General features: G+C 38.8%; 1 protein-coding gene, 6 non-coding genes and 1 gene segment (V, D, J or C); 6 read left to right on the top strand and 2 right to left on the bottom strand.

Moving 5' to 3' along the window:
• Positions 1 to 4,853: 4,853 nt before the first annotated feature.
• On the bottom strand, positions 4,854 to 5,066 carry LOC131703617 (small nucleolar RNA U3). Its single transcript, XR_009310051.1, has one exon. It is a non-coding gene; the product is annotated as a small nucleolar RNA U3 (small nucleolar RNA).
• Positions 5,067 to 8,526: 3,460 nt separating this feature from the next.
• LOC131703128 (Ig kappa chain V region K29-213-like) lies at positions 8,527 to 11,000 on the top strand. The segment is given in 3 exon segments: positions 8,527 to 8,602; positions 8,754 to 9,102; positions 10,946 to 11,000. Coding segments are annotated over 3 exon segments (477 nt in total).
• Positions 11,001 to 13,313: 2,313 nt separating this feature from the next.
• Positions 13,314 to 13,424, top strand: trnal-caa (transfer RNA leucine (anticodon CAA)). Its single transcript has 2 exons — positions 13,314 to 13,351; positions 13,379 to 13,424. It is a non-coding gene; the product is annotated as a tRNA-Leu (tRNA).
• A 2,033-nt stretch (positions 13,425 to 15,457) lies between these two features.
• Positions 15,458 to 15,530, top strand: trnaf-gaa (transfer RNA phenylalanine (anticodon GAA)). Its single transcript has one exon. It is a non-coding gene; the product is annotated as a tRNA-Phe (tRNA).
• A 136-nt stretch (positions 15,531 to 15,666) lies between these two features.
• trnan-guu (transfer RNA asparagine (anticodon GUU)) lies at positions 15,667 to 15,741 on the bottom strand. Its single transcript has one exon. It is a non-coding gene; the product is annotated as a tRNA-Asn (tRNA).
• A 413-nt stretch (positions 15,742 to 16,154) lies between these two features.
• Positions 16,155 to 16,227, top strand: trnak-cuu (transfer RNA lysine (anticodon CUU)). The gene has a single exon. It is a non-coding gene; the product is annotated as a tRNA-Lys (tRNA).
• A 344-nt stretch (positions 16,228 to 16,571) lies between these two features.
• Positions 16,572 to 16,682, top strand: trnal-caa (transfer RNA leucine (anticodon CAA)). Its single transcript has 2 exons — positions 16,572 to 16,609; positions 16,637 to 16,682. It is a non-coding gene; the product is annotated as a tRNA-Leu (tRNA).
• Positions 16,683 to 24,077: 7,395 nt separating this feature from the next.
• LOC131703129 (uncharacterized) lies at positions 24,078 to 27,574 on the top strand. Its single transcript, XM_059005994.1, has 11 exons — positions 24,078 to 24,139; positions 24,569 to 24,696; positions 24,774 to 24,920; positions 25,036 to 25,116; positions 25,783 to 25,953; positions 26,058 to 26,154; positions 26,248 to 26,469; positions 26,542 to 26,692; positions 26,787 to 26,995; positions 27,113 to 27,230; positions 27,312 to 27,574. Exons 7-11 carry the CDS (start codon positions 26,284 to 26,286, stop codon positions 27,572 to 27,574), a joined length of 927 nt encoding a protein of 308 aa, XP_058861977.1. The 5' UTR covers positions 24,078 to 24,139; positions 24,569 to 24,696; positions 24,774 to 24,920; positions 25,036 to 25,116; positions 25,783 to 25,953; positions 26,058 to 26,154; positions 26,248 to 26,283.
• Positions 27,575 to 27,989: the final 415 nt, after the last annotated feature.

The following is a 27,989-nucleotide window of genomic DNA, read 5'->3' on the forward strand; positions in this document are numbered from 1 at the left end:
CAGTTCATTCTGAACAGGCAGATTTCTAATGCCCCTCCTAGAGAGCAGGAAAGCACTGAGAGGCTAAACATAAAACCACAGGAAGGATAATCTAACTGTACTGTGAGTCACCCAACCTTATCAAGTCCCACCTGTGTTCACAGCTCAGATCTCATAGAACTGTCTGTGACACTTATTGAAACAGAAGTGCAGCACTTAGAACACATATACAAATAGGACTAATCCACTCTTCTATTAAACTGTGAACTTAGTGTTTGATTGAATCCATCTCTGTGTATAGCCTGCAAACAGGCATCAGTGTCCTGCCAAGCTGCACACACTGCCATCATTCACACTGACCACAAGAGGGAGCCAGAGCACCACTGCTGTCCAGAATGTAAAACACAGTAATAAGACAATTGAAATAGGCAGCAGTTACCTCCCAGTCAGCCCAGTTCTCCCATTGTTAACACAAGGCTCCTCACACCAGTCATCAAACACTACAGTGTGACTAGACCCCTAAATAAATATATAGTGACATAAAGAAATACATTCACAGGCACGTAGTTATTCATTCATTTATTTTTATTTTGATGTAGAATGTCCTCCATACAAAGGGAGTAGCCATACAATATTAAGTTCTCAATGTACCACTGTGACAGGATGGGCGTAGTGTGGTGTAAAATAATAGACCCCAGTCCTCTATTCAATTAAGCTCCTTGGTTTTTTTTCTTTTCAATTAGAATACCAAAACGGACTCAAAACCATAGGGAAAATAAACAATAAGGAAGCCGGGGTACACAACAATGTGTAACCCGACAAAATAAAGAGAGACAGGGTTGCAGTCCCAAAATAAACAAACAACAAAAACAATCCGTCTTCCCTTTTGTAATCCGGGAATGGGAAAAACAAAGGGGTGGTCCCGGAGTGTCCCGTTAGTGCTCTAAAAAATACAAGAAGTAGAAGGGTTAGCAAGTAAATCCACAATCGCAAAAACGACCCGTCTTCCAATTCCCGTCTCTCTCTCTCTCTCTCTCTCTCTCTCTCTCTCTCTCTCTCTCTCTCACGGTACCTTGCCAGAAGGAACAGAACCCCGGGCCACGCCCCCTTTTGTACGCCCCGTCCCGTCCCCATTGGTCAACGAGGGCAACCGTGGTCAGCCAATGCGTGATTGCCACCACGCTTCCCGACCGGGTCTGTGACGTTGCGCACCGCGGCTCCGCCTGCTCCTCCTCCCCAGCGTCCTCACCGGTCGGGAGGGAAATCTAAAACAAGAATTCACTCTCTCTTTGTCAAGACCACATACACCGCTGTTATTCCACAGGTCGAGACAGAATGCACCACTGCATTTAAAAACAAAGTACAATTAAATCAAATATACTATATATTAAAAAGAAATAACACACAACAGGAAATGTACCACACTGTGCAGACTGCGCCTTTACCGCCCCCTGCTGGCCTTGTTAACGATGACTGCTGATGATGAGGGTGACGCTGCCATTGTTTTACCTCACGCTGTACAGAGGACGTGTCGTCCATTACCGTGGCAGCTGATTGAACTGCTTTTGACTCCAAGAGAAAGTCTCACAGCAAGGAGCTCTAGAATCTCACATGGAGTGTCTTCCTTATGTGGAGACAGTGGACACATGGTGTAAGCACAGCTGGGCGACTTTCAAATGAGAAATACAATTGCAGCGATCCGTCACACCAGAACCGTGTATATAATAACTAATTTATGAATGTATTAATTACAAAATGTATTCATTAATGTATGTATGTATTTATTTATAATTTTCACATGGAACATCCTTGCTCATAATTGTCTAACACCCCCTGTTCTGTGTGTGTTAAGCTGGGTCCACACCTGAACCATCAGTTGCACAACGTATTTTCATTCAGCTGAGTGGCTTATGCCTCGTTTCCACTGTCGGCCGCATGTTTCCACTGCAGGCCACAGAGGCCCTGGCTGGCCGTGGCCTGCCTTCCTGCCTCCCTTTGCTTTGTTGTACCTGACTTGGCCAGACAGCAGACACAGGAAGTTCGTCATCACAGAGCTGGGAGCGTGCGTTTGTAGCCATGGAAACAGAACCATTTAACCCTTTCCAATGGCTGCCGTTTGCAGTGTGTGGGAAAACAAAGAAACTACATTTTTGTTTTCAGAGTGGGCTGACTCAGAAATTCAAAAACAGTTAATGGGTGCTGTTCGAAATATTCGAGTTTTTATAAAAAAAATAACGGGTTCTCATGAACTCCACAACAATGCCGGGACAAAATTAAATAAATAAAAAACTGCATGCTGTGTACAGGAACATTAAAGACAGCAATAATCGGAGCGGGAACAGTCCTCAAACATTTCCGTTCTGTGAAGAAATGGACAGTGTTTTGTGGTGCCGGCCAGTGAATGAGCTGAATGGTGTTGTCAATAGCATAGTAGCTTTCTGGAGATGGCACGATGCAGCAGCATTGCAGTACAATGTGTACAGGTATATATTACTCGAGCTACATTCCTTTCGCTTGTCCTGCGAAACAATTGTAACTATTCCCCCACAGTCTGATAATGCGTTTTTCAAATGTTGATACAGTAGCGCTTGTTAAGCACCTACACCAGGGCTCAGCAACCTTTTAGTGCAAAAGAGCCAAACGGAATGAAATCTTTGAGCAAACGGTCCGCAAAGAGCCAATCGTACAATTAAAAAAAAAACACATAAACGTAAATTCTGTTGACTGGGCCGGCCAGCAGTGTAAACGAGGTATTACATGTGGATGTCCGTGCAGACAGCTGCTTGAAGTTGAGCCGGGCTCTGCTTTCCAAGCAACCTACTGAGCGACTTCTGTAGACATACAGATCACGTGGCAATTCAAGAACTCTGATTGGTTCTTATAATGCTGACTGCATGGCTTGCATAACCAATCATAAAGAAGCGCTCATTTAAAACATAGCGGTAATATTAAAAGATTTCATTCAGCTTTAGGGAATATATGGAATTTAAAATAACAACAGTTTAGCAAGGCGAGGGTTGTGTGCGTCTTTCCATGTATATATAGACTATTGCTTATTCTGTTATTCTCACAGATCGGTATAACGATATCAGTTACTATGAAAGACACTAAACCTTGAGCACGCCTGATCTCAGAAGGGCAGACCTGTTTAATACTTGGATAGAAGACTGCCTGGGAACACAAGGTGCTGTAAGTTTTTCTTTCGGCAGGGGGCGCTATTTCTCCACATATTTCTAATACTGAAATATCCTGGTAGCTCCTGGTAGCTCATCAATTTTGCTTTTATTTTAAACTCGGATCACTGGATTCAGAGTCCAGAGTGCTAACCATTACACCATGGAACCACCCATACAGGTCCCCCATTGCTGGGACTCTCGTCAATTTTGCTTTTATTTGAAACGGTTTCAATGTATTATGTCTGCAGCTATCCTATGGAACAGGTGCTGAAACCACATCCATTCATCTTCCAGGGACAGGTTTCCTGTGAAACTGCAAGCAAATGTGCATAATCAGGCTCTTAAGAACAGGTTAGAGGCTTCTATACCTGTCCTGTTCTGTGAAAAACAAGGAGTGTTCCACACTCTGGAGTCTACTGGAAAAGGAGTGCATGTATTAAAACAATCTGGAAGCAAATGGTTTAACCTGTTGGGGTGACTAAACTTTTATTAGGTCATTGAATCACACAAAGTGGCTCAAAGGACACTATAAATCAATAAGAGTCTCTAAACCAATTAAAACGCTGAATTCATAAAGATGCCAATACATCTTTTAGGGGAATTTTTCTGATCTTTACTCTTTGAAAATATTCACGGTAAGTTGAGTCAGTCAAGCCTGTCTCTCATGGCATGAGAATATCTCTCTACAACCTTAAAATGAGAAAAAAACAAGTAAATACAAAGTATTTACATAAATCTTGCAACCAAAATTCCCCAGATATTTCCTTTATGATATCTTGGAGAGGGCTATAAAAAGAGAAAGGATCAAAACTCACCCTCTTTTCATGCACATCTCTGGTCCCCGGAGAGATCTTAATAAATTCCAGTTGCTCAATATACCAAGATCACTGGATAAAAGTAAGTTTTTAGTCGATTTATGATATATATATATATATATATATATATATATATATATATATATATATATATATATATAATCCATGTGATTTCCACAATGTGATGGTTTATCTTATTTTGCCTAGAATAATGTTAAATATAAAATATTATAAAGATAAAGTAGTATACAGTTTGAACACATTAGAAGATGTTCAAGGACGCACATTTTAATGACTAGTCAACCAGCTAAAAACATTATTTGATTTTCCTGTCTTTATTTTTAACAAAGACAATAACGTTTGCAGACAGCATGTTAGTGTTCTGTTCAGCGAGAAGTACTGAATAACTGTTTGCACTGTTCCATGTTTGTTTTCAGCTCATTGAAAGATGATATTCTACAATGACATTTATCCATTTTACCCTCAACAAAGGTGGCTGAGGCTGCTTCTTCAGCCTCAGCCAGCTCATAATCATGCTGGTGTTTTTAATCCTTGCTTGCAGTTTCCTTGTTATACTAACAGTCATTTCTAATATGAAAATACTGTTTCCAGCTAAACCGCCACATGCACCAAAATGTGAGTGTAACAGATTATTGTGTTCCAGTTTCGGACTGCAAATGTATGTAATGAACTTCTCTTCCACTAGGCGTCGCTTAAAACACAAGAATACACTGTTATTTAATATTAATAACCCTCTTTCCAAACAATACACTAAATAATATATCCTTATCTTTATGAAACTTTCTTTTGTAATACATATCACAATGCTAACAAATACAAAACGCTTTCTTTTCTTTTAGTTGTCATTTATAAAACGTCACGAACCACTCAGACTGTGTTTTCTTCCTCCACACTCAAAAGAGAGCGGAACGGTCATCAATGAACAAGAACAACTACAGTGAAGTAGTATTCAAGACCCGCTTCGCGCTCAGAAGAAAACACTGTAACTCCTCATCATGGTTAGCGAGACCAGACACTTTAGAAACACATTTCACTAGAAACAAACTATAGAAATGATCCCTGAAAGTATAGTCTTAATAAATATGTGGGTAAAACAACTTCCCTACTCCCGGCATGTATCACTGCAGTGACGGTGTATGATTCAGTTTCCTTTCTAGTATAACACTTGTTCATAGTAATGTTAATACTTGCCAATGCGTTTCAAACACAAAATTCACATAATGAAATAACCACTCAATTAAAGTATAATGTAAAAAAGAGAAGTTAAGTAATACCCAGGGTGCACCTATCTATGAATAATTTAAAGAAACAACCAATCACCAATCTCTCTAGGCGGGGGAGGATTCAGTCCCCGCCCACCTGTATAGTATTCAGGAGGAGGAAGGCTCTGGTCATTTCAAGGGTTTTGCTGCAAATGTGTTTCTTACCCTTTAAGTGCCATTGTCCTAATCTGAGGCTACTTTGTCATTTTTGGCGCATTTTTTTAACTGGCATCTTATTTAAATGTTATTTTAACTCTATTGTTATGATAACTTACTCTAATTGTGTTAACCATAACAGTTAAATCTAGATGTAACGTATCAGATTACATAAACACACCTTGTATTCAGTTTTTTTTTTCAAAAAATAAATCTATTGGTCCTCTATGGGTAGAGGCCGATAAGCTGCATACCTGCCGTTTCTACACATTAATATTTATGGAATACACACACTAAATTGAAATGTAATAACACAAAGACTTGCCTTCAGTTAATATTTTAGAAAAATCTACTTTGTTAACAGAAGTACAACAAGCTAGCAGAGAATGGTTTCGATCCATCGACTTCTGGGTTATGGGCCCAGCACACTTCCGCTGCGCCACTCTGCTACAGCTGCCTCAGAACTGAATTACCAAGCAACAGGAAAAAAAAAACTGAACATCGTTTTAACCAGTCACACGGCAGTGGCCGGGCCGAACCATGGAAACGTTACAAATCAAAGATGATCCATTTTCTTTTCTCCCAAATATGTTATGCAAAGTATGCAACTTTTATTTATGTTGCTTTTGTTGGTAAATTAATACAATACATTTTTGCATTCTGCCACGTCATTAGACGAGCAAAGCCCCTTTGTGCCAGTGCGCATTCAGAGGAGACTCGCTGAGAGAATCCGTCTTCTGTGTCAATCAGTACTGCCAGCTTTCCCACGTTGGCGGTATGTTGGTCATCATAGCTGCTTTCCAAGTAATTGATCCGAGACGATTCCCAACCAGTACACCTGTGTTTATGCCCACGTTTCAAATAATTAACATTATAAAAGCAAATCGCATTGTTTTATGTTTTCTAGATGAGAATCAAACACACTTCCGACAACTTCATAGCCCTGCTGGCTACGAACATGTATTGAGTCGGCTGTTTCCTATGACCCTGGTGATACCGAGTGTTTTCCTAGTATCGTCAGCATTAACATTTTTGGGATGCTTGCTGTGCACTCTAGCATTGCATAACAAGCATGTACTATGCTAGGACTTTGTGGCGCAACGGTAGCGCGTCTGACTTCAGATCAAACAGTAGCGAGTTCAAATCACGTCGTGGTCAATATCTGCTTTGTTTCTATTCCACACTACTTCATTTTTTAAAGTGTTTGGATTTGAATGTTTCCGGACATTTATTTATAAAATTTAGCCTACACAACATATTGATTGTATAGCGATCAAACCGAGATTTATTGTGTTGTGATTGTTATGTTTCATTTGATACTGCACAATAAATTAAAGTGACAGAATATCCTGACTCCCTAATTCCCTGGATTTTATGTTTCAAATCCCGGGATTTCTGTATTAGAAAAAGGTCCGGGAATCTGAGACTAGATTCCATAATTATTATGCATAGATGACCTTTGTTTATAGATAAAAACATGATACAGCTAGCTGTTTTTCTTTTAAATATTTTCTCTTACTCTGTTGTTGATCTTATTTATTTGTTGGTTAGTGTTAGATACACATGCTGAAGGGCTTCAATCTTCTCTTTTATCCTTCCTCTCCTCCCTGAGCCTCTCCCAGGGAGTGAGTCAGAGGGTGCTGTCCGGTGCTGAACCTCCAGCAGACCAACAGAAAATGGGCAGAAGCTCTGAGCTTCTCCCAGAGGCCAGGCTGGGAACGTCACTGATCTCCGCCTCACTCTAAACTCATTAAAGAACCAGAGGCACGAAGGGCTGGAGACAGTGCTGTGTATCAACTGAGACAGTGACTTTACTGAAGAATTACACAATTAGATGTAGTTTTCCAGAAAGCTTTTGACAAAGTCTGTCATAAAAGATTAATTCTCAAACTGAACGCAGTAGGGATTCAAGGAAATGCATGCACATGGATTAGGGAGTGGTTAACATATAGAAAACAGAAAGTACTGATTAGAGGATTATCCTCAAAATGGAGCGAGGTAATGTGGAGGTGGAATTTATATCTAACATTTAATGCTTAATCAGCAGGGAGCATTTGCCTTCATAATCTGCTTAGTTACAGTAATTTTGTATCTAAATGACTATGACCCATGATGTTTGTGTATAAATATATGTGTTTTTATTAATTAAGTATTTGCTTATAAGTTTTCATTTTATTATTGCTTCGGCTCAGAACTCGGGGCGCAGTTCCGCTTCAATGTGTCTGTAAGATGTGTTTATACTTCTGCAAAATCATGGCATGCTCCGGCAGCAAAAGGAAAGACAACAGAAACTAGAACAGAGAACAAGGCCTAAACAGCACGAATAAGTGCAGGAATGAACATACACTGACAGTACTGGGTAACAACGACAAAAACTATGAAAAACAACTCCTTTTAAGGAAAGTCTCTGTTCATCCTATATGACGTCAATGTACGTATAAATCTCATGAGAATATCTCTCTACAACCTTAAAATGAGAAAACACCAAACAGCACAAACTCACTACACTCTGTGACCACAAGAGGGAGAGAGAGAGTAATAAAATGATGCTCTTTAATCCAGAGCAGTGGTTCTTAACCTGGGGTCCTCAGAGACAGTCTAGGGGGACCACAGGAAAAAACTGGGAACTTTTCACTCAAAAGTAGCAATGTGCAAAATCAAAATGTTTGCTGCTTCAATGGATTTGCTTTCCCAAAGTTTATGATGGATCTGTTAACCTGCAGGTCTGATTTTAATATTGTACAATTAATAATTACTTATACTGTGTAAGAAAGCTATATAAATCACAGCTGTGGCTAAGATGAATTGTTTGCGAGAAGGGAGAAGAGAGAGAAAAAGCTTTGTTTGTACAAACTCAACACAAAGACAACTATAAGCTATTTGTTTTTCTTTTGGCCTGCAAGAGAAAACTTTTTTAGTTATTTTTTAGAATGGCAAAGAAACTGCATCAGCTGAAAATGAGTTCAAACTTAAGAGCACTGCTTGGCAAGAAGTGGCTGCTGTGCCAGGGAAGACAATTTGCATAGAAAAGACACTTTGCATTGGCAGCACATGCTTCAGTGCTCTGGGAGTGTTTATAGCCCTGTGAGTTTAACACTTCATGATTGAGAGCTGCCCTTCATGGCAACAGAATCCACAACAACAATGACTTTTATCAGCATCTTCATCTGGGCACTTGTCATCTGCACTCAGGGTAAGAATCATTTAGAAAAACACTTAAAAAAATCTGTTTGTTGGATAATTTACAAAAGTGTCAAAAAGAAAAGAAAAAGTCTTGCCTTTTAATGTGTTTTCATAATTAATTCAATCATTAATTTAATTTTCTATATTATCTATATTTTCAGAATCCAGTGGACAGTATACTGTGACTCAGACTCTAGCAGTGAAATCTGTTCTCCCAGGAGAAACAGTCGCTCTGAGCTGTAAAGTCAGCAGCGCCGTGTACAGCAATAGTTATGGCAACTACCTAGCTTGGTACCAACAGAAACCTACAGAAGCTCCCAAACTCCTGATCTATGTGGCAAGTACCCTTCAGTCTGGGATCCCAACTCGTTTCAGTGGCAGTGGATCTGGGACTGACTTCACCTTGACCATCAGTGGAGTCCAGGCTGAAGATGCAGGAGATTACTACTGTCAGAGTTTCCACTACCCCAGCAGTAGCTGGGTGTTCACACAGTGCTACACACCCGTACAAAAACCTCCCTCAGCAGGACTGCAGGTGAAATTGTTCATTTTCTGATATTTATATACAAGCTGAAAATAAAGTATAAGTATAAGAAAAAAAAGTAAACCAAACATTTTACTTCTCTTTCAGTAAATGTATATATATATATATATATGAATAAATTGCATATTTAACTTCAAATTGTATTATTTCCTTTTTTTTTCATTTTACTCTTTTAATGATTCCACTTCATCAGCAACACATTCTATATACAAACAGAATGATGTTTATTTTTTTAAAGCAATTGAACTGTATGCATATTGAGATTGATTTATTTATGATCCACTGGACAACATATTAAAAAAGAAGTACAGCAAACAGCAAAGCCCATTATTGCAGTGATGTGTAGTTACACTTTCTGTCTCTGTGGAGTCCAGCTGGATATTTCTCATTGTGTCAATCTGATGTGTTTAAATGTATTTTCAAAACTAATATGAAATAAATGAATAACATTGAACTTTAACATATCTTTTATGAAAATCAAGACACAAATTACTGTTACTTACAATGAACAAACCATGTCTTCTTTTGAAATAGAATTTTACACGTTATTCTTAGTTACTGAAAAAGATATGAATACTCTATTGATATACCTCAGATTATAACTTATTACAATAAAAAAAAACAATGTATCTAAATTGAAATACAAATAAATAAATGAGGTATTAATAAATTCCTAAGTGAATTCTTATTTTTTATTAAGGAGCAGCACATCAGTGTTATTGAAGGCAGTTCATTCTTCATTGTCTTGCCTCCTGTGTCATCCTTGTTACCCACCTGGTCTCCTTCATTCCTTATGTGTGCAGCAGCTCCCTGGCACACATGTCTCAACACTTATGGGCCAGTTCATTCTGAACAGGCAGATTTCTAATGCCCCTCCTAGAGAGCAGGAAAGCACTGAGAGGCTAAACATAAAACTACAGGAAGGATAATCTAACTGTACTGTGAGTCACCCAACCCTATCAAGTCCCACCTGTGTTCACAGCTCAGATCTCATAGAACTGTCTGTGACACTTATTGAAACAGAAGTGCAGCGCTTAACACATATACAAATAGAACTAATCCACTCTTCTATTAAACTGTGAACTTAATGTTTGATTGAATCCCTCTCTGTGTTTGTATAGCCTGGAAACAGGCATCAGTGCCCTGCCAAGCTGCACACACTGCCATCATTCACACTGACCACAAGAGGGAGCCAGAGCACCACTGCTGTCCATAATGTAATAACAGTATAGTAATAAGACAATTGAAATAGGCAGCAGTTATCGTACCATGGTAAAATAAATAGTACCATATAGTACCGTGGTGTAGTGTTGCATTATACTGTAGATACCAGGATACTTCTTAGAAATAAAAAGTACAATCGTATTATCATGGTGGTACTGCATTATAGTACCATAATAGAGCATTGTACATTGATAGTATCGGATACATTGTGTTTTTCTATCATTTGTTTTTAATTATGTATCCATGAACGTTATAGTACTGTATTTAACTTCAGGTTTTTAAGTCTAATTTATTTTCATTGAAAAATGATCTTGTTTTGAAAGCAATACTTAAAAAACGTGAACATGGATACTCCATGCTTTTTAAAAAAAGAATCTCTTTTTTTTCAACAATAAGTCCCTTTTGCCATTGTATAGTAGTGTTTATTTGTTTTCACCCAGTGAACCCCTTTTTGATTTCTTGTTGTTTTGTGTAGAAACCTTTTATTTGGCCATTGTGACTATTTTGTGTTTAGGCTATTTGTTTAATTGAAGTCTTTTGTTTAACTGCAACCTTGCTATTCTGTCACAAATGCTCTTTTTTCAGGTTCAGATGGAACCCTTGTTTAGAAGAAAGGCTGATGGCAGCTCAATCTGACTGATACAAAGTAATCCATAAACTGGTATCGCCCCAGAAGGTTCAACCATGTAAGTTCGAATTTGAATCAATGCTTATAAAAATAATAATCTTCACATTATGACTACTTTATAGGTCTCCCTTTCAGTGCTAATTTCATTATCTATTACAATGCATTTTTATAACTGATGGTGTGATTTGAACTTGGGTGCTATATAATGAATGTTCTAGTATACACATATCAAATACTGGCATTATTATATTTGGAGGAAAACAGTCAGTTGATATAAATGATATGTGGTCCAGTTACCATACCAGGAACCTATTGCTGTTGTTTTTCAGCTCTGATGACTGGTGCTGAACTGAGCAACCAAGAACACCAGAAAAATCGTACCTTCTTACACTGGACCATGCAAATACACAGGTACAGTGAACTTGATAAAGGATTGTCAGTATTACCATTAAAAATGTAGGAATAAAGCTTCTAAATTATTAGCGCAATTTTCTCTGAAATTCCACACAAGGAGCTGGTAGCAGTGTTTGATTTTTATAATCTTTCATAAATAATTATAACGTAGAGGGATTTCTAAATTACAAATACACAATTTATTTATTTTTTTGCAGGGGAACTAATTGGTGTGGAGTATTTGTACAATCAGTTCTCCATGACGACGGTGCCATGATTGAGAGGTTGGAGGCTGGCTCTGATCTGTCTATTGAATGGGAGGAAGATGAGGGATTTCATGACACCGAAGGGTTTCAGGATCTAACAGTTCCAACACTAGACAGAGAACCTTCCTGCAGCTGTTTCAGTCCAATTGCTCGTATCAAGCTGCAATGTAGCCTATGAGAATCGCGAGCACAATTCAAGGGGAATTAGCTCAAATGGTAGAGTGCTCACTTAACATGTGAGAAATAGCAGAATCGATTACTTAATTCTCCAAATAATTTTAATATATGTGCGTATTTAGTCCCAACGCATTATGGAGATAAATACAGTGTGACAATTCTTTGTAACAGAGACAACCGCCCTACATGTGTATTTTAAAGCACAGTCTCCTAATTTGTAATATCCCGCAGACTGAAAAACTGCAGTGCGCCCTCCATCGTATGCCTTCCGAGAAGCACAAAGGGAGATTTTTTTTTTTTTTTAACAATTGAAGAGTTTTTGTTAAATGAGAATATTTTGAAGAGTTTGTGTTAATTGAAAGTTTGAAGTTTGCTTTCATTTGTAATGTGTTTGTAATGAAATATCAATTTTTGTGTTTTTACCAATCATTGTACTGTATACTAGCTACTGTTGCATGTCCATGATTTTGCTACTTAGCTTCCCATATGGTCTAGCGGTTAGGATTCCTGGTTTTCACCCAGGCGGCCCGGTATGGGAACGTCTTTGTTATTGTTATTTTGTTACAGAACTGTGGTCATACACATATACACACACACACACACACACACACACACACACACACACACACACACACACACACACATACATATATATATATATATATATATTATATATATATATATATATTATACAAAAATATATTTACAGAATGATGCAAATGTATTTGACTCTATTCACATCCCCTCACATTTTTAAAATCCTCCACAGGTTGGATTGGATACTGTATAAATGCAGAACCAATCGTTCCAGATGGAAGAGACCATTCATTTTTAAATATATGTAATTCGATTTTTCATTTGATATTATTTGTATTGAGGCAGGGAGGCTGCAGTTGTTTCTAAGCGACAATGAATCTTGAATAACATTCTTAGGGTTCGTGTCATATGACTTTGTCTCATCCAACCTGTTTCTGGTGACGTCCAGTGGATTATATTTGGAATCTTTTGTCGTTCAGTATTTTCTCAGACGACAAATTAATAGCTCAATTGGTTAGAGTGAAAGAAACTTCCTCCAGTCAGCCCTGCTAGTTCAGTTGGTCAAGCATGAGACTCTTAATCTCAAGGGCGTGGGTTCGAGCCTCACGTTGGGCGTCCTTTTTAAATACAAATTGAAGATGTTTCTTTGAGACAACGGAGCAATGTCTGATTCACATTGTATACAATATTGCAACAAAATTACTTATTGGTCATTGTCAAATAGCAATTGCTATTGTAAAAAGCATGCATCGTTTATAGCTATAACGATATTGAAATAAAGAATCTTACTTTTCTGGGTTGGCTTCAATCCGTTTCTTTTTTACAATTGTCATTACATCATTCATGGAGCATCAGTTGGTATGTGCGTAATAAACCCAATCGGGCCTTGATACGACCCCCAAGAGTGTGCTGAAATAAATAATGTGGTTTTCTACATTCACAAACGCAGCTTGTCAGAATGGCCGAGTGGTCTAAGGCGCCAGACTCAAGGACTCTGTCTTTCTAAAGAATTGTGTGTTCTGGTCTCTGAATGGAGGCGTGGGTTCAAATCCTACTTCTGACAGTTGACTTTTACTTATTTTTAAAAATAATAAATTTCAGCACTCAATACCATTTTAATTTCCATTTTAAATCGGACTAAAATAGTGTTCCTAAAACAGATTGCATTTTTGTTGTAAAAAGACTACTTGTTAAAGTCACTGAAAAATATTTTGTGTCCAAACATGTTATTTAACTTGATTGTTTTAAAATTCCAAATAACATATTACTTTGAAAAACATCTCCGTCGACCACTGGATCGTGGTCTCAGGCTGGGATGTGGACCATTGAGAACAGTATAAACCATCTATTACTAGACGCAGCTTACAGGAGAAATGCCCTCTTTTAACATGCTAGGATGATCGACTTCGGCATTCTCCAACTGCTGTTTACATTTTCTAACACGTTATGAGGAAGAACAATATTTTGGTGTCCAAACATGTGTTATTTAATTTGATTGTTTTAATATTCCAAATAACATATTACTTTGAAAAACATAATATATGTTTAATACAGTCCTATTTGAGTATTTAAAATATGGTTATATTCAGATGCCAGCAACGGTGTGTTAATTTAACGAAGCGCCTAACGCCGCTCGGAACGTTCGCATTTTTAAATCCTAACGGTCTCTGCTCAGCTGAGTGGAATGTTCACGAGCCGGTTGCCTAGCAGCGTCTCCCCCTCCTTCTCTGCCCCGCCCTCTCGCCCTCTCTCGTTGCTCCAGCTAGGAGTTCAAATTTAGCTTCGTTATATTAGCGCAACTCTTTACTAACTTTTACAAATTAGCTTATTAGGGGTTCGTGTTTTTAAGATGGTTCAGGTGCACTCCGGGCAGACTGACTGCAGCATCCTTACAGTATACCGCACTGCGCTCAGCTTTGTGTGGCCGCTGATACACAAAATAATGAACGACTGTTTAACTAAATCACATGTATTGCTTTTTAATGCTAAATATGTATCTGGTATTCTAAGTATTATCAACAATTAATAATTCAGCTCTATTCATATTCAGAATGTAATACAGTATTAAAACTATCAAACTGACTGGAAACATGGAACACATAAGTGCTGTTGTGTATAGACAATGTCATAAACGCCGAAATGAACATGGACAGTCTTTATTAAGGGCTGACTCGTTTAGATGTTAGAGAGATCTAGGTGTACTGGACAAATCTACTGGATTTTTTTCCAAATCGTAAGTGTACCGCCTGTGATAATACATTTATTTATACAATTTAGCCTATACAACATATTGATTGTATAGCGATCAAACAGATATTTATTGTATTGCGATTCATTTTTATGTTTCATTTGATACAGCACAATAAACTAAAGTGAATCTGAAATTACTGTTGACCAGTCTTCATTGACACAGTTGGGTAATAAAGTCATATTAACACTTCCTTGCATGAGATAGTGAAAATGTGCGTAACCTTTCAGTAAGTATTTTAAATTCATTTGGGAAGGTTTAAGATTGTGAATAAGTTTAAATATGCTGCGTATTTGCGCATTGGGAACTTTGCATAATGACGTTTTTATTAATGCCACTTTCTTACGGACAGTAGTCGGGGTGATGATACAAGACCAGAACCAATAAACCTGTTATTTGCTTGTCCTTTCACTACCATATTCTATTGTGCTTGTTCAGAATACGCGTGAATCCTGAAAACATCTCGTTAATATTTAAACAAAGCCAGCAGTCACTTTATTGATCACCCTGTGGATTAACCGCTATTGGAATACAGATGATTGTGTTAAAGATGTTAATAGACTTTCTATGTACACGTTTTAGAGCTAAGCGTTTCTTGAGGCAGTTCAAGCACGGCACTTTCAGGCAACCAGTTCCAGTGTTTGCCTTTTGGACTTACTCTGGAAGGAATACAAAAAAAAAAAAAACATTTGTTGAGAACCGCATTTGGGAGAAAACTTAACAGTTTCGAAAAGCATTTGTAAAGGCTTCGGATTCTATTATGGTGTTGCCGAGCTGTTGAACGTTTTTCATTACAGGTTTACTGGATTGCCAAAAAGAATGCTATCTCGAAACATCAGTCTAGTCACGCCAAAATAGCTCAGTTGGGAGAGCGTTAGACTGAAGATCTAAAGGTCCCTGGTTCGATCCCGGGTTTCGGCAAACAACAAGACGTTATTGGTTTTGTATTATTTTGAACTAAAAAAAACAGAGCACATTTATTCTTCAGCGTAATTGGATGAAATAACAGCGTATCAGAGTGCCATTTTCTAATGTGATTAAGAAATGCAAAAAACATTGTCCCTGGGTGGGCTTGAACCACCAACCTTTCGGTTAACAGCCGAACGCGCTTACCGATTGCGCCACAGAGAACAACCTGTTAAGCAGCCAAAGCATACGGGAGTGATGAGCAAGGCGAGATTCTGCAGAACGTGATCGAGGGAGCAGAACTCATCAGAACCTGAGATCACATCTAAGAAGAAAGCAACACGGGGCAGGAAATTCTATGTAATCAATTATGGCAGCACAGCATATGCCGTTTTGTTAGATAACACCCTGGGAGACAACAGAGCAGTGTGTGTAAATAGCTACAATGGAAACCATATACTTACGACTTAATTTTGATACAGAACTGTGGTCATGTGTAATCTGTTTTCATTATGATAAGAAAACTACAGTTCAGTGGATTATATTTGGAATCTTTGGTTCTGTCATTCACTATTTTCTCAAATAAGGTGACAAATTAATAGCTCAGTTGGTTACAGTGAAAGAAACCTCGAAAAGTCAGCCCGGCTAGCTCAGTCGGTAGAGCATGAGACTCTTAATCTCAGGGTCGTGGGTTCGAGCCCCACGTTGGGCGTCCTTTTTAAATACAAATTGAAGATGTTTCTTCGAGACAACGGAGCAAAGTCTGATTCAGTTCACATTGTATACAGTATTGCAACAAAATTACTTATTGGTCATTGTCAAATAGCAATTGCTATTGTAAAAAGCATGCATCGTTTATAGCTATAACGATATTGAAATAAATAATCTTACTTTTTTGGGTTGAATTCAATCCGTTTCTTTTTCTTAGAATTGTCTTAACATCATTCATGGAGCATCAGTTGGTATGTGCGTAATAAACCCAATCGGGCCTTGATACGACCCCCAAGAGTGTGCTGAAATAAATAATGCGGTTTTCTACATTCACAAACGCAGCTTGTCAGAATGGCCAAGTGGTCTAAGGCGCCAGTCTCAAGGACTCTGTCTTTCTAAAGAATTGTGTGTTCTGGTCTCTGAATGGAGGCGTGGGTTCAAACCCCACTTCTGACAGTCGACGTTTACTTATTTTTAAAAATAATAAATTTCAGCACTCAATACCATTTTAATTTCCATTTTAAATCGGACTAAAATAGTGTTCCTAACACAGATTGCATTTTTGTTGTAAACAGACAACTTGTTAACGTCACTGAAAAATATTTTGGGTCCAAACATGTTATTTAACTTGATTGTTTTAAAATTCCAAATAACATATTACTTTGAAAAACATCTCCGTCGACCACTGGATCATGGTCTCAGGCTGGGATGTGGACCATTGAGAACAGTATAAACCATCTATTACTAGACGCAGCTTACAGGAGAAATGCCCTCGTTTAACATGCTAGGATGATCGACTTCGGCATTCTCCAACTGCTGTTTACATTTTCTAACACGTTATGAGGAAGAACAATATTTTGGTGTCCAAACATGTGTTATTTAATTTGATTGTTTTAATATTCCAAATAACATATTACTTTGAAAAACATATATTTTTTAATACAGTCCTATTTGAGAATTTAAAATATGGTTATATTCAAATGCCAGCAACGGTGTGTTCATTTAACGAAGCGCCTAACGCCGCTCGGAACGTTCGCATTTTTAAATCCTAACGGTCTCTCCTCAGCTGAGCGGAATGTTCACGAGCCGGTTGCCTAGCAGCGTCTCCCCCTCCTTCTCTGCCCCGCCCTCTCGTCCTCTCTCGTTGTACCAGCTAGGAGTTCAAATTTAACTTCGTTATATTAGCGCAACTCTTTACTAACTTTTACAAATTAGCTTATTAGTGGCTTCGTGTTTTTAAGATGGTTCAGGTGCAGTCCGGACAGACTGACTGGAGCATCATTACAGTATACCGCACTGCGCTCAGCTTTGTGTGGCCGCTGATACACAAAATAATGAACGACTGTTTAAATAAATCACATGTATTGCTTTTTAATGCTAAATATGTATCTGGTATTCTAAGTATTATCAACAATTAATAATTCAGCTCTATTCATATTCAGAATGTAATACAGTATTAAAACTATCAAACTGACTGGAAACATGGAACACATTAATTGCGATCGATTCGATACCTATAGGATTACATAAGAGCTGTTGTGTATAGACAATGTCATAAACGCCGAAATGAACACGGACGGTCTTTATTAAGGGCTGACTCGTTTAGATGTTCGAGAGATCTAGGTGTACTGGACAAATCTACTGGATTTTTTCCAAATCGTAAGTGTACCGCCTGTGATAATACATTTAAAACTAAGAAAATGTACAAGCCATACAACGAAAAAAAAGAGTACAGTATCTTACAAGTGATTGTGCTTCAGCTCATGTCATTAATGTGATTTCTTGTCCTAGCCATTTGCAATATGATGGTAAAACTACTAGACAGTTACAATTGCGCATTAATGAGCGAGCATAAAAGTTCAATTAGGAGAAAATATATTCATCCACCACTAGCTAGACATTTTGTAGATGCCAAACATTCCGTTTCAGATCTTAAATTCTGTGGCATACAAACATTTTCAAGATCGCAGTGGTGGTAATGTCACGGGTGACGAATGTGTTGATTATTATTTTATTCAGTGTTATCACTTGTGATTTTTGAATTTTAATTGGATTGGTTTTCCTTTTTTGCACAGTTTGTTTATTTGAATGATTGTTTTATTTTTGAGCATTAGATGCATTTTAATGTGTATTTGTTCACTTAACCATACGTCATCCACTCTCTGGTCCAGACCTCCTCTTAGGGCTCCTGTCCAGACGCCTGTTTGGGCAGCCCTCTCCATAGGGTGCTGCGCTTCAGCTGAAGTCCTCAGGAGAGATCCTGATATCCTGACATAAACCACGAACGCAAAGGTTCTTGTCAGTACCTCTTTTCAAATGTCTTCAATCACCAAATTCCGCAGTCCTCCCAGAGTGAGTCTACGAGAAAAAATAACAAAACGAAACTGACACTGTCCGTGCACAAAAAAACCCCAACCACTCGCTGTCTAATCTCGTCCTCTTTATTTTCGTTTACTTCCCTCAGCTTCTCTCTCTTTCCTATTCCGGTATCTCCTCGTTCCATGCTCCCAGTCTCTTAGTTCCTCACCCTTTTTATACCTCAAAGCCCTTCTAATTCCAGGTGTGTACAGGTACCTGCAATTGTTTGGGGCGGGACCTGAGGTCCGTGTGCATAGTGCTTCTGATAAACAAAACAAAAAATACTTTAATTACGAACTCCGTTTCACCCGTGCACCAAACAAAACAGACAAATAATAATCAACACAGCAAAAACACAGTGCAAAGCAAACAGAAAATTATGAAAATTATGAAAAGAAAAAAAAACGATCTAAATAAAATGTTCACACACGATCTAAATAAAATATTCACACAATACTAATTAATACGTGCAGAAAATAAATAAATAAACACAGGCATATGATTCCCAGCCAATACAACTCTGTTTATGCCCACGTTTCAAATAATGAAATTTCTAAAAGCAAATCGTATTGTTTTATGTTTTCTTTACTTTAAAAGCTGAGAATCAAACACACTTCCGACAACTTCATAGCCCTGCTGGCTACGAACACGTATTGAGTCGGCTGTTTCCCATGACCCTGGTGATACCGAGTGTTTTCCGAGTATCCATGTTTGGCATGCTTGCTGTGCACTCTAGCATTGCATAACAAGCACTCACTACGCCAAGATTTCGTGGCGCAACGGTAGCGCGTCTGACTCCGGATCAAAAGGCTATGTGTTTAATTCACTCGAGGTCAAAGCCTCGCTGCTTCAATAAAAAAAAAAAAAAAAAAAATTATTTCCAAAATATCCTGACTCCCTGATTTTATGTTTCCAATCCAGGGATTTCTGTATCAGAAAAAGATCCAGGAATCCGGGATTGGATTCCCTAATTATTATCCGTAGATTTCCTTTGTTTACAGATGATGTAATTGGCATTGAAAAAGTGATTGTGAATCATAGAGGTGGAGACCTACATACAAAATGAATTCAATGGGAGTCTTTTTGGACACACCCCCTGAATACACTGTCACCAATTGGGATGAGCGAGGAACTGGATTTGGTAGCTTTTTATCATTTAGAATTTGGCCTCCTTTATAATTTGGTTGTTTTTTCATTAATGTATGTAATATTTTGTTCAGTTATTTATAATCTATTTAATTAATAGTGATGCATTTAGAATGAGTTATTGAAAACCAATGAAAGGTGAATGATGCTTTGTTTAATACAGTATTGATGGCTGTGTTGTTGTATATGTTATGATCCACTAGACAGCATATTAAACAAGAAGAACAGTAAAGCCTGAATCACAATATTGCAGAGATGTGTATTATATACACTTTCAGCCTGATTTTCGCTGTTTGTGTCTGTGTGGAGTCTGGCTTTATATTTTTGACTGTGCAAAGCCACAGGACTTTTGTGAGCGGGGCCTCTGTTTAGAGGAGCAGCGCACGCCGCCTTCACTGGAACTTTGATTTGGAGTTTCTGGATGTTTTGCTTTGCTTTTTGTACACTGGGCTGTATGTCCTCCATGAGTTCCCATAGCTGGTAGCGTCACGTGAGTGTGTGTGTGAATAAATCCTGAGTGCCTGTGTCTCTGTCCCTCCCTCTCTGCCTCTCACCTGCCTGCCTGCCTGTCTCAACCGCTGTGAAACACACACTTCTCACACACTGGATTGAGAGAACTGACTTTTTATCTGCTTGAAATAAAATGAAAGGAACGTACTTCTGATTGTGCAACCATTCTTTAAATTCAATTGTATATATTAACATGGTATGCACCTCAAACAGATGGAAGATTGAGTTTGTGAGGCTTCTTTATCTAACTCAGGTTTTAACTTATTATTATTATTTATTTCTTAGCAGACGCCCTTATCCAGGGCGACTTACAATCGCAAGCAAATACAAATACATTCAAGTGTTACAATATAAGTCATACAATAAGAACAAGAAATACAATAATTCTCAAGTGTGACAAACCACAATTCAATAATACAGCAGATAATAGTGAAAGTTACATCAGGATATGATTAAATAGTGATAGTTACATCAGGATATGATTAAGTACAAAATACTACAGATTAATCACTTGGCAGATTACAATATTCTGAGGTACAGGATTAAATGCAGTAAAATAGGGGGCAGATAAGAGCAAAATAAAGCATATTTAAATGAAGGGTGATAGTGTCCCAGGATACAACAGAGGAGTTCTATAGGTGCTGTTTGAAGAGGTGAGTCTTAAGGAGGCGCCGGAACTTATAATAAATTATAATTAACTTATAATAAAGATAAAGTTATCTCAATTTAAGACACATTTTTTAAATAAGCAATTCATATATTTCTGAGTGAATTCTTATTTTTTATTAAGGAGCAGCACATCAGCGTTATTGAAGGCAATTTATTCTTCATTGTCTTGCCTCCTGTGTCATCCTTGTTACCCACCTGGTCTCCTTCATTCCTTATGTGTGCAGCAGCTCCCTGGCACACATGTCTCAACACTTATGGGCCAGTTCATTGTGAACAGGCAGATTTCTAATGCCCCTCCTAGACAGCAGGAAAGCACTGAGAGGCTAAACATAAAACTACAGGAAGGATAATCTAACTGTACTGTGAGTCACCCAACCCTATCAAGTCCCACCTGTGTTCACAGCTCAGATCTCATAGAACTGTCTTATTGAAACAGATGTGCAGCGCTTAGAACACAGATACAAAGAGAACTTATCCACTCTTCTATTAAACTGTGAACTTAGTGTTTGATTGAATCCCTCTCTGTGTTTGTATAGCCTGGAAACAGGCACCAGTGCCCTGCCAAGCTCACACACTGCCATCATTCACACTGGCCACAAGAGGGAGCCAGAGCACCACTGCTGTCCATAATGTTTACTTGCTCTTATCTACACCCTATTTTACTGCAATTAATTCTGTACTTTTGAGTACTGTAAGATGTCACAAGTGTTATTTAATCTGTAGTATTTTGTATTTAATTATATCCTGATGTAACTATCACTGACACTGTTATCTGCTCCGTTATTGAATGGAATTTTGATATACTTGTACTTGCTAGAACCGAAGTCATTGTATTTTTATCTTGCTCTTATGTATTTACTTGTACTGTGATTCTTGAAATGTATTTTTGTTTACGACTGTAAGTCGCCCTGGATAAGGGCATCTGCTAAGAAATAAATAATAACAATAATACACACACACAGAGACACACACGAATACACACACACACATACACACACACACTGACACACACACATACACACATACACACACACTCACAAACACTCTGACACACACACACACACACGCACGCGTTGGCAGCACGAGAGGGAAGGTAGAGAGAGAGCGCGAGAGGACGAGCAGAGCGAGGGTGCAACACGAGCCGTCATACCGGTGCAGCGTTTGAATTTTTATTGTTGTCAAGTCATTTTCATCAAGTCCCAAATCAAGTCTCAAGTCAATTCTTTCACATCTCAAGTCTCAATTCAATTCGTTGAAGTCTCAATTCAATTCGTTCAAGTCTCAAGTCAATTCGTTCAAGTCTCAAGTCGAGTCCGAGTCCCAGACTCGAGTGCACAGCTCTGTCTAAAGGGACCTCGCAGTAGAATTGAGGTTGTTCAGCACAAGAAAGAATATCAAGGCGACGGAACAAGCCTGCTACAAAAGCGGCGCTATACTAAACATTACCGATGCGTTAGGAATAGACACCATTCATTTATTCATGCTTTTACATATCAGCTAATTGCATTCCGCATTTACAGAAAATACATGAATATCGTGAACATTTGATAAAATCAAAAAATCAAAAAATTCCACTGACTCACACTGCTTTCACTTTTTACCATTTACTTCTCGCCCTTAGCTTGCGTCTCAATGCGTGATGACGTTTGTTTTGTTGACTCGGTTGCCATAGGAACGTTTAAAACTCTGCGACAAACTTTACTCAAATGCACAGCTGCACAGAACACACCCCCTCAGACATGTGCTGTCTATTCACGGGAGCAGACTACTGAACCAGTTAGTTCAGATGAGCGCTGGATACACAAGAAACAATCTGACAATTTCACAAATAAATCCGTTTGTGTTCAACCCTATGAGAGGTGGAATGTAACAAAAATGTGAACTGCAAAAGACAGAGCGTCAAACATCAACGACAAAGTTCAACATTTGAATTGAAATAACAGCTGTCAAATAGACAAAGCACAACACTCGAAGATAATGTGCCAAATTGAAAATGCTCAACACGTTAATTGAATTAATTATACATAAAATAATGAATGTAATTAAGCTCAAAAATTGAAATGGGAACTTCAAATCTTAAATAAATTGATTACAATTCAAATTTCCAGCACGCCATCCGATTTGTGTTTAGTCTGTTCTAAATCAATACTGCGCGTTGTATTTCAGGTTAAGCGCTGTGCTTTCCATTTGCCACTAGGTCATTCTATTCCCCGGGACTGCCCCTGTCATGGCAAATCTGACATAGAAGAGATGCTTTGCACTGTTTCTTAAATCGAGTGGCCTCAAATAAAGTGTCTACATTAATGTCTGCCTTGCCTACCTGTCATTCTGGTGAAATTGTAAAAATGTGTAATTGACTTGTGGATGTTAAATGTCAAACTGGCGCAGGCAACACATCTGCCTGGATTCCTGCATGATATAAATGTGTTTCTTCATTTGCGCGGCCTGCTTTTCATTATTCATTGGGGTTTGTTTACTACATGCCTCCATAACGGAGCCTTTAATCAGACAGTCCTTGTCGGTGACAGTCCAGTTTGTTCCGCACGTACTTCTGCCAAACTTAAATTCAAAGTACAATCTTCTAAATGGGTTATTATTATTATTATTATTATTATTATTATTATTATTATTATTATTATTATTATTATTATTATTATTTATTTTAATTAACGTACTGATTGAAAATTAGAGGACTAATATGAAAGAGGTGCGCGCATCAATTGCAGCTAATTAGCTCCCATTAGCACCTGAACCTCTTTATAAACCCATTGCGCTCTAAGGAACACTAAACTCAACTACTGACGGTTTTGTTTTTATTATTGTGTCTTTATAACGGTGAAAGAAGTTCACGGTCGGGGCTGCCTTGGATTTAATGATGCCGTGTTGTCTTAGATTTGGGTAATTGTTGATCTTTTCTCTACTTTAGAAACGTTCATTTTATTGTGTGTTTCTCACATGCGTGTTTTTGTTTCCAATGCAGAATAACATTGCTGTTAGCAGTGTTAGTCACTGAAGTTTGGACGCAGAACCCCCCTCTAGGTACGATAACGGTCGCTTCAGCAGAGCTGTTCTTTTAGCTTCCTGTTTATTTGCCGGTTGTGTGTTTTTCAAGTATCGTTGTCTTCTGCAGGCTCGGTGAGGACAGAATGTCAAGGGAGTGTGATGATGATGATGATGATGATGTTGGAGAAGTCTTTTGTTGGGAAAGTATTTTCGCATCAATGTGATTGGTGAGTGATCATTTTTCTTGAATGGAAAGCTTTTGATGTACAAAGCCTGTTGACTCGTAATGTAATGACGTGAATTAAGTACAGAGTACTTCTGCACTGTATGGCAGCAACGAGGCTTTGTTTTTGTAAGATGCAGAGTATGAAAGGCTCTTGCGTTAGCTTTAAAAGCATGTTGCTGTTCACACTAAATAGACCTGTGTTGCTACAACCTTAGTCAGATTTGTTGACTGCAAGCGCAGAAATAGGGATCATTTACTTTTAAGCTTACTGTTCTGAATGGGTGTATAATTCTACTTGTATGAATCGTTTTTACAAAATTGCAATAAGTAGATGGCACTGGACGGTGGGGGTGTTCACTTTGTTATATCTCTACCTTGCTTGATCATGTGTACAGTTTCTTGAAAGGCCAACCGGATTTCTTTTCCATAGACAATAAGGGGGTGCTTGTGTCCCTCTCTCCAAGACTGGCTGCACAGTGTGGATATAGCTTAACTGTTGACTTCTTGGGAAATGCCAAGGTCCTTGCTTCTGTGCTGAGCTGCTTTGCTCAGAACACAGTGAGTCATCATTTTATTTCTTGTAAACTTGTTTCTAATGGTGACATGCTGGCACTAACTTTATCCTTTGTTTCCAGAATGATGAGACCTACAAGCTGACAGTACAAATCAGTGTCTTCTCAAACAGTGCTATGACTTCAGCTTCCTCCTATGTTCAGAGCATGACATGCCCCTATTCTCCATGGGCAGAGAGGGAGATTATGTGTGAAAGAAACTACATGGAGGTAAAGGCTGTTGGGATGTGATAATGCTGTTCAGTATAACTTGTTGGGTTGTGTGGGTATTTTTAATTGTCACTACAGAAGTGCTTCACTCGTGATTAATGTGAATTCTCTTTAGGTTTCTGTGAGAAGAGGTATGCCACTTATTGAGCCAAACTTTGTTCAAGATGATCCTGATTGGTCCCTTGCATACCCTGAGGTAGAATCATGTGACTTTGCATTTGCTTCATTCACGTCCCCTTGGTCTTGCCTATTGAGGTCTACTCTACTGTCTCATCTAGAGGAAGCAAAAATCTAATGCCCCCCTAACTTTAACCTGTCTCCCAAGAGGGTGGCCATATTGGAATTGTGTGGCATTTAAGGCATTGGCTTTGCATGTATTCTGATTGCTTTGGTGAAATATGATTGTGGAGAAGTTAACCCTTTCTTGTCAGTGTGTAAGCCTTGTATTTCAACCACTGAGATAGTGGCTTCATATGTGCAGGGTTATAAACCCTTCATGCTAAATGTGTCCTGATTTACTTTTTGAAGTCTGCTGCATAGGTGCAATTTCAGGTATTGTCCTAAAGTTTGGTACACTGATGTATTAAGGTCCAGTACAAATGAATGGCTGTAAACTCTGCCTGTATCGGATACAGTCTACTTGCTTTCACGTAGGCTCTTTCGTACGCAGTTGCATTTGAGGATTTACTCTGTTCCATTAGATGCCCGCTGAACCTAGAACTTTCAGTGATGCGTTCTTAAACTTTCACCTTTTCAGTTTTAGTTCCTGTTTATTAAACAAGACATCTGTTATGACAAATCCTTTAGACTGGGGATGCTTTGTGTTCAAACTCCCTAATCTAATGAGATTTTCTTCTGCTAGGCAACTGCTGCTGACAACAGCATCTGGAAAATTGTGTTCCATCTCCCAGCAAATAGAAAGACAACCATGACTGTTGCTCAGGCCATGACAAATGGCTATGGCATAAACACTACACCAACTCGAATTCTGGTTAGAGCTGCATACAACTCCATAGAAAGCCAGCCTCAGGTGGTAAGTAGTCTAGGCTTCATTGTTGTCTAGTACAGTATATCCAGACTATGAAGGTAGATTTAGTCTTGCTTTTATTTTAGTAAGTTCCCCCTCCCCTCCAACAGATCCAAACTGTACCAATGGCTGTGCTAAGATCAACCACCTTTTATAAGCAAAGATGGATGGTCATGATGGTGGACACTGCAGTTGCATGTCCTACTGGTGAGTAAGCTTTTGGAGGGCAACGGTGATCAAGAACTGTTCTAGGTTTAAGTGAGTTTTCTATACCAAGTCTATGGTGTTCCTTTCTGTCAGATGGAACAGCCTTCACAGAACAGATGATTACATGGAATGTTCCCCGTGTTCTACCTCCCCTTGTTCCGACACCACAAATTACTACCCTTGATGTTCAAATGGGAGGTGATGGCCGCAAGCTTGACCCTGCAACGATTCATAATAGAGATTTATAAACTGGATGTTGGTCCCCAGCTAATCACTGTAAAAATTCCTGTGGGAGCTGATGGTGGATATTACAAGGTATGTAGAAGTTCAACATTTAAGTCATTCTCATTTAAAAGCTTGCTTCCTAAGATGCTTCTGTGCTTTCAGAGCCATGTATTGGACAACACCTATGTGATCTCTTACTCTATTGAACCAATGCTGGAGCATACCTGGCAAGATGGGCCTGAGAAGACCAAGTACACAGTACTTCATCCAATAACCACTCCTTTCATGCCTCGGCCACCAGTTGTCACAAACAGTATGTAGAACTTGTCTACATGCAGTAAATCGAAGGGATTTGCTGCAGTGCTCCACTTCATATCCTTCATTTTAACTGCATGCTTTAATTTCAGACACTGTTCCTAAAGCCAGAGTGTTCAATGTGACCCTGGGGACATTCCTGCCTGATGTGGAGCTGGTCAAAATTATAGTTGGACCAGAGACGTTAACTGTGCCAGAAGCCAACCTAAAAGGTTATAATGTCCAGGAGCATGTCTTTCCCAATGGATCCAAGACCTACACTCTCCAGGTGCCATTTGAGGACCCCAATGTGAAGCAAAAGGTAACATCCCACCTGTTCAACCATTCAATTGCCCTTTGAAAACACTTGCTTCCTGTGGACGTGTTGCTTGCTGTCTGACTTTGGGTTTAATCCTACAAACCCTTGCTTTTCTTTCAGGTAACTCCTCCAGACACCAGAACCTACATTCTGCCCCTGACCTACTTGCTAAATATAGTGCCAGAGAATACACCCTTTAATCATCCTGCTGTAGTTGAAGCCATTCTCAAAGACATCAGTAAGTGCCTGACTCTTTGGTCTACAACTTCCCTTTTCTAACCAATCCAGTCAATTGCCACAACTGCTCTTCCTCTTGCAGTTCCACCTACAGTAACTGGCTACTGTGATGGTGCTGCATTCTATACCATGGTAACATATGGCAACATGGGTCGCAACTGGATTCCTTTTGTGGGCTCAAGAGAACTTGGTGGAAGTCTGCTTGCCCTGTACAAGTATAATGCCAACTCTACCAATTTCTGGATGACTGTGCCATACAATTCAGCTGATGCCACATACGAAGTAAGTGATGGAACTTTAAAATGTGGCTTAGCTGTTTTTGGGTTCACCACATTACTGACCTGATGTATTGTCTATGTAGGTGATCAGTTCTTCAGGCATCAGAAGCAGGCTTGACTTGACCTTGAAGGATATTGGGACCATGGTTGTGGTGGCTGACTTCTCTCTGTCCTGCAGTTTCCCTACAAAGATGATTGGTAACTCTCCTGCAGACCAAGCATTCTGTATAATAGCTGCATGAATTGGTATTTAAGCTATAATCTGTTTCCTTAACCTGGATCCAAATGCTGTGTTTCAGATTGCTTCACCAATGGAACTATGGCAGCTCTTGCTGTGAAAGTGGAATCTGTCCCCAGCTTGTCTCCAAGTCAACTAACTTTAAGGGATCCAAGTTGCCGGCCTCTTCAGTCTGATGCTATCAATGCGGTTTTCTACTGCAATGTCAACTCCTGTGGAACAACTAGAAGGGTTAGTATTGACA

The sequence above is a fragment of the Acipenser ruthenus genome, chromosome 32 (assembly GCF_902713425.1).
Source record: "Acipenser ruthenus chromosome 32, fAciRut3.2 maternal haplotype, whole genome shotgun sequence".
Taxonomy (NCBI): domain Eukaryota; kingdom Metazoa; phylum Chordata; class Actinopteri; order Acipenseriformes; family Acipenseridae; genus Acipenser; species Acipenser ruthenus.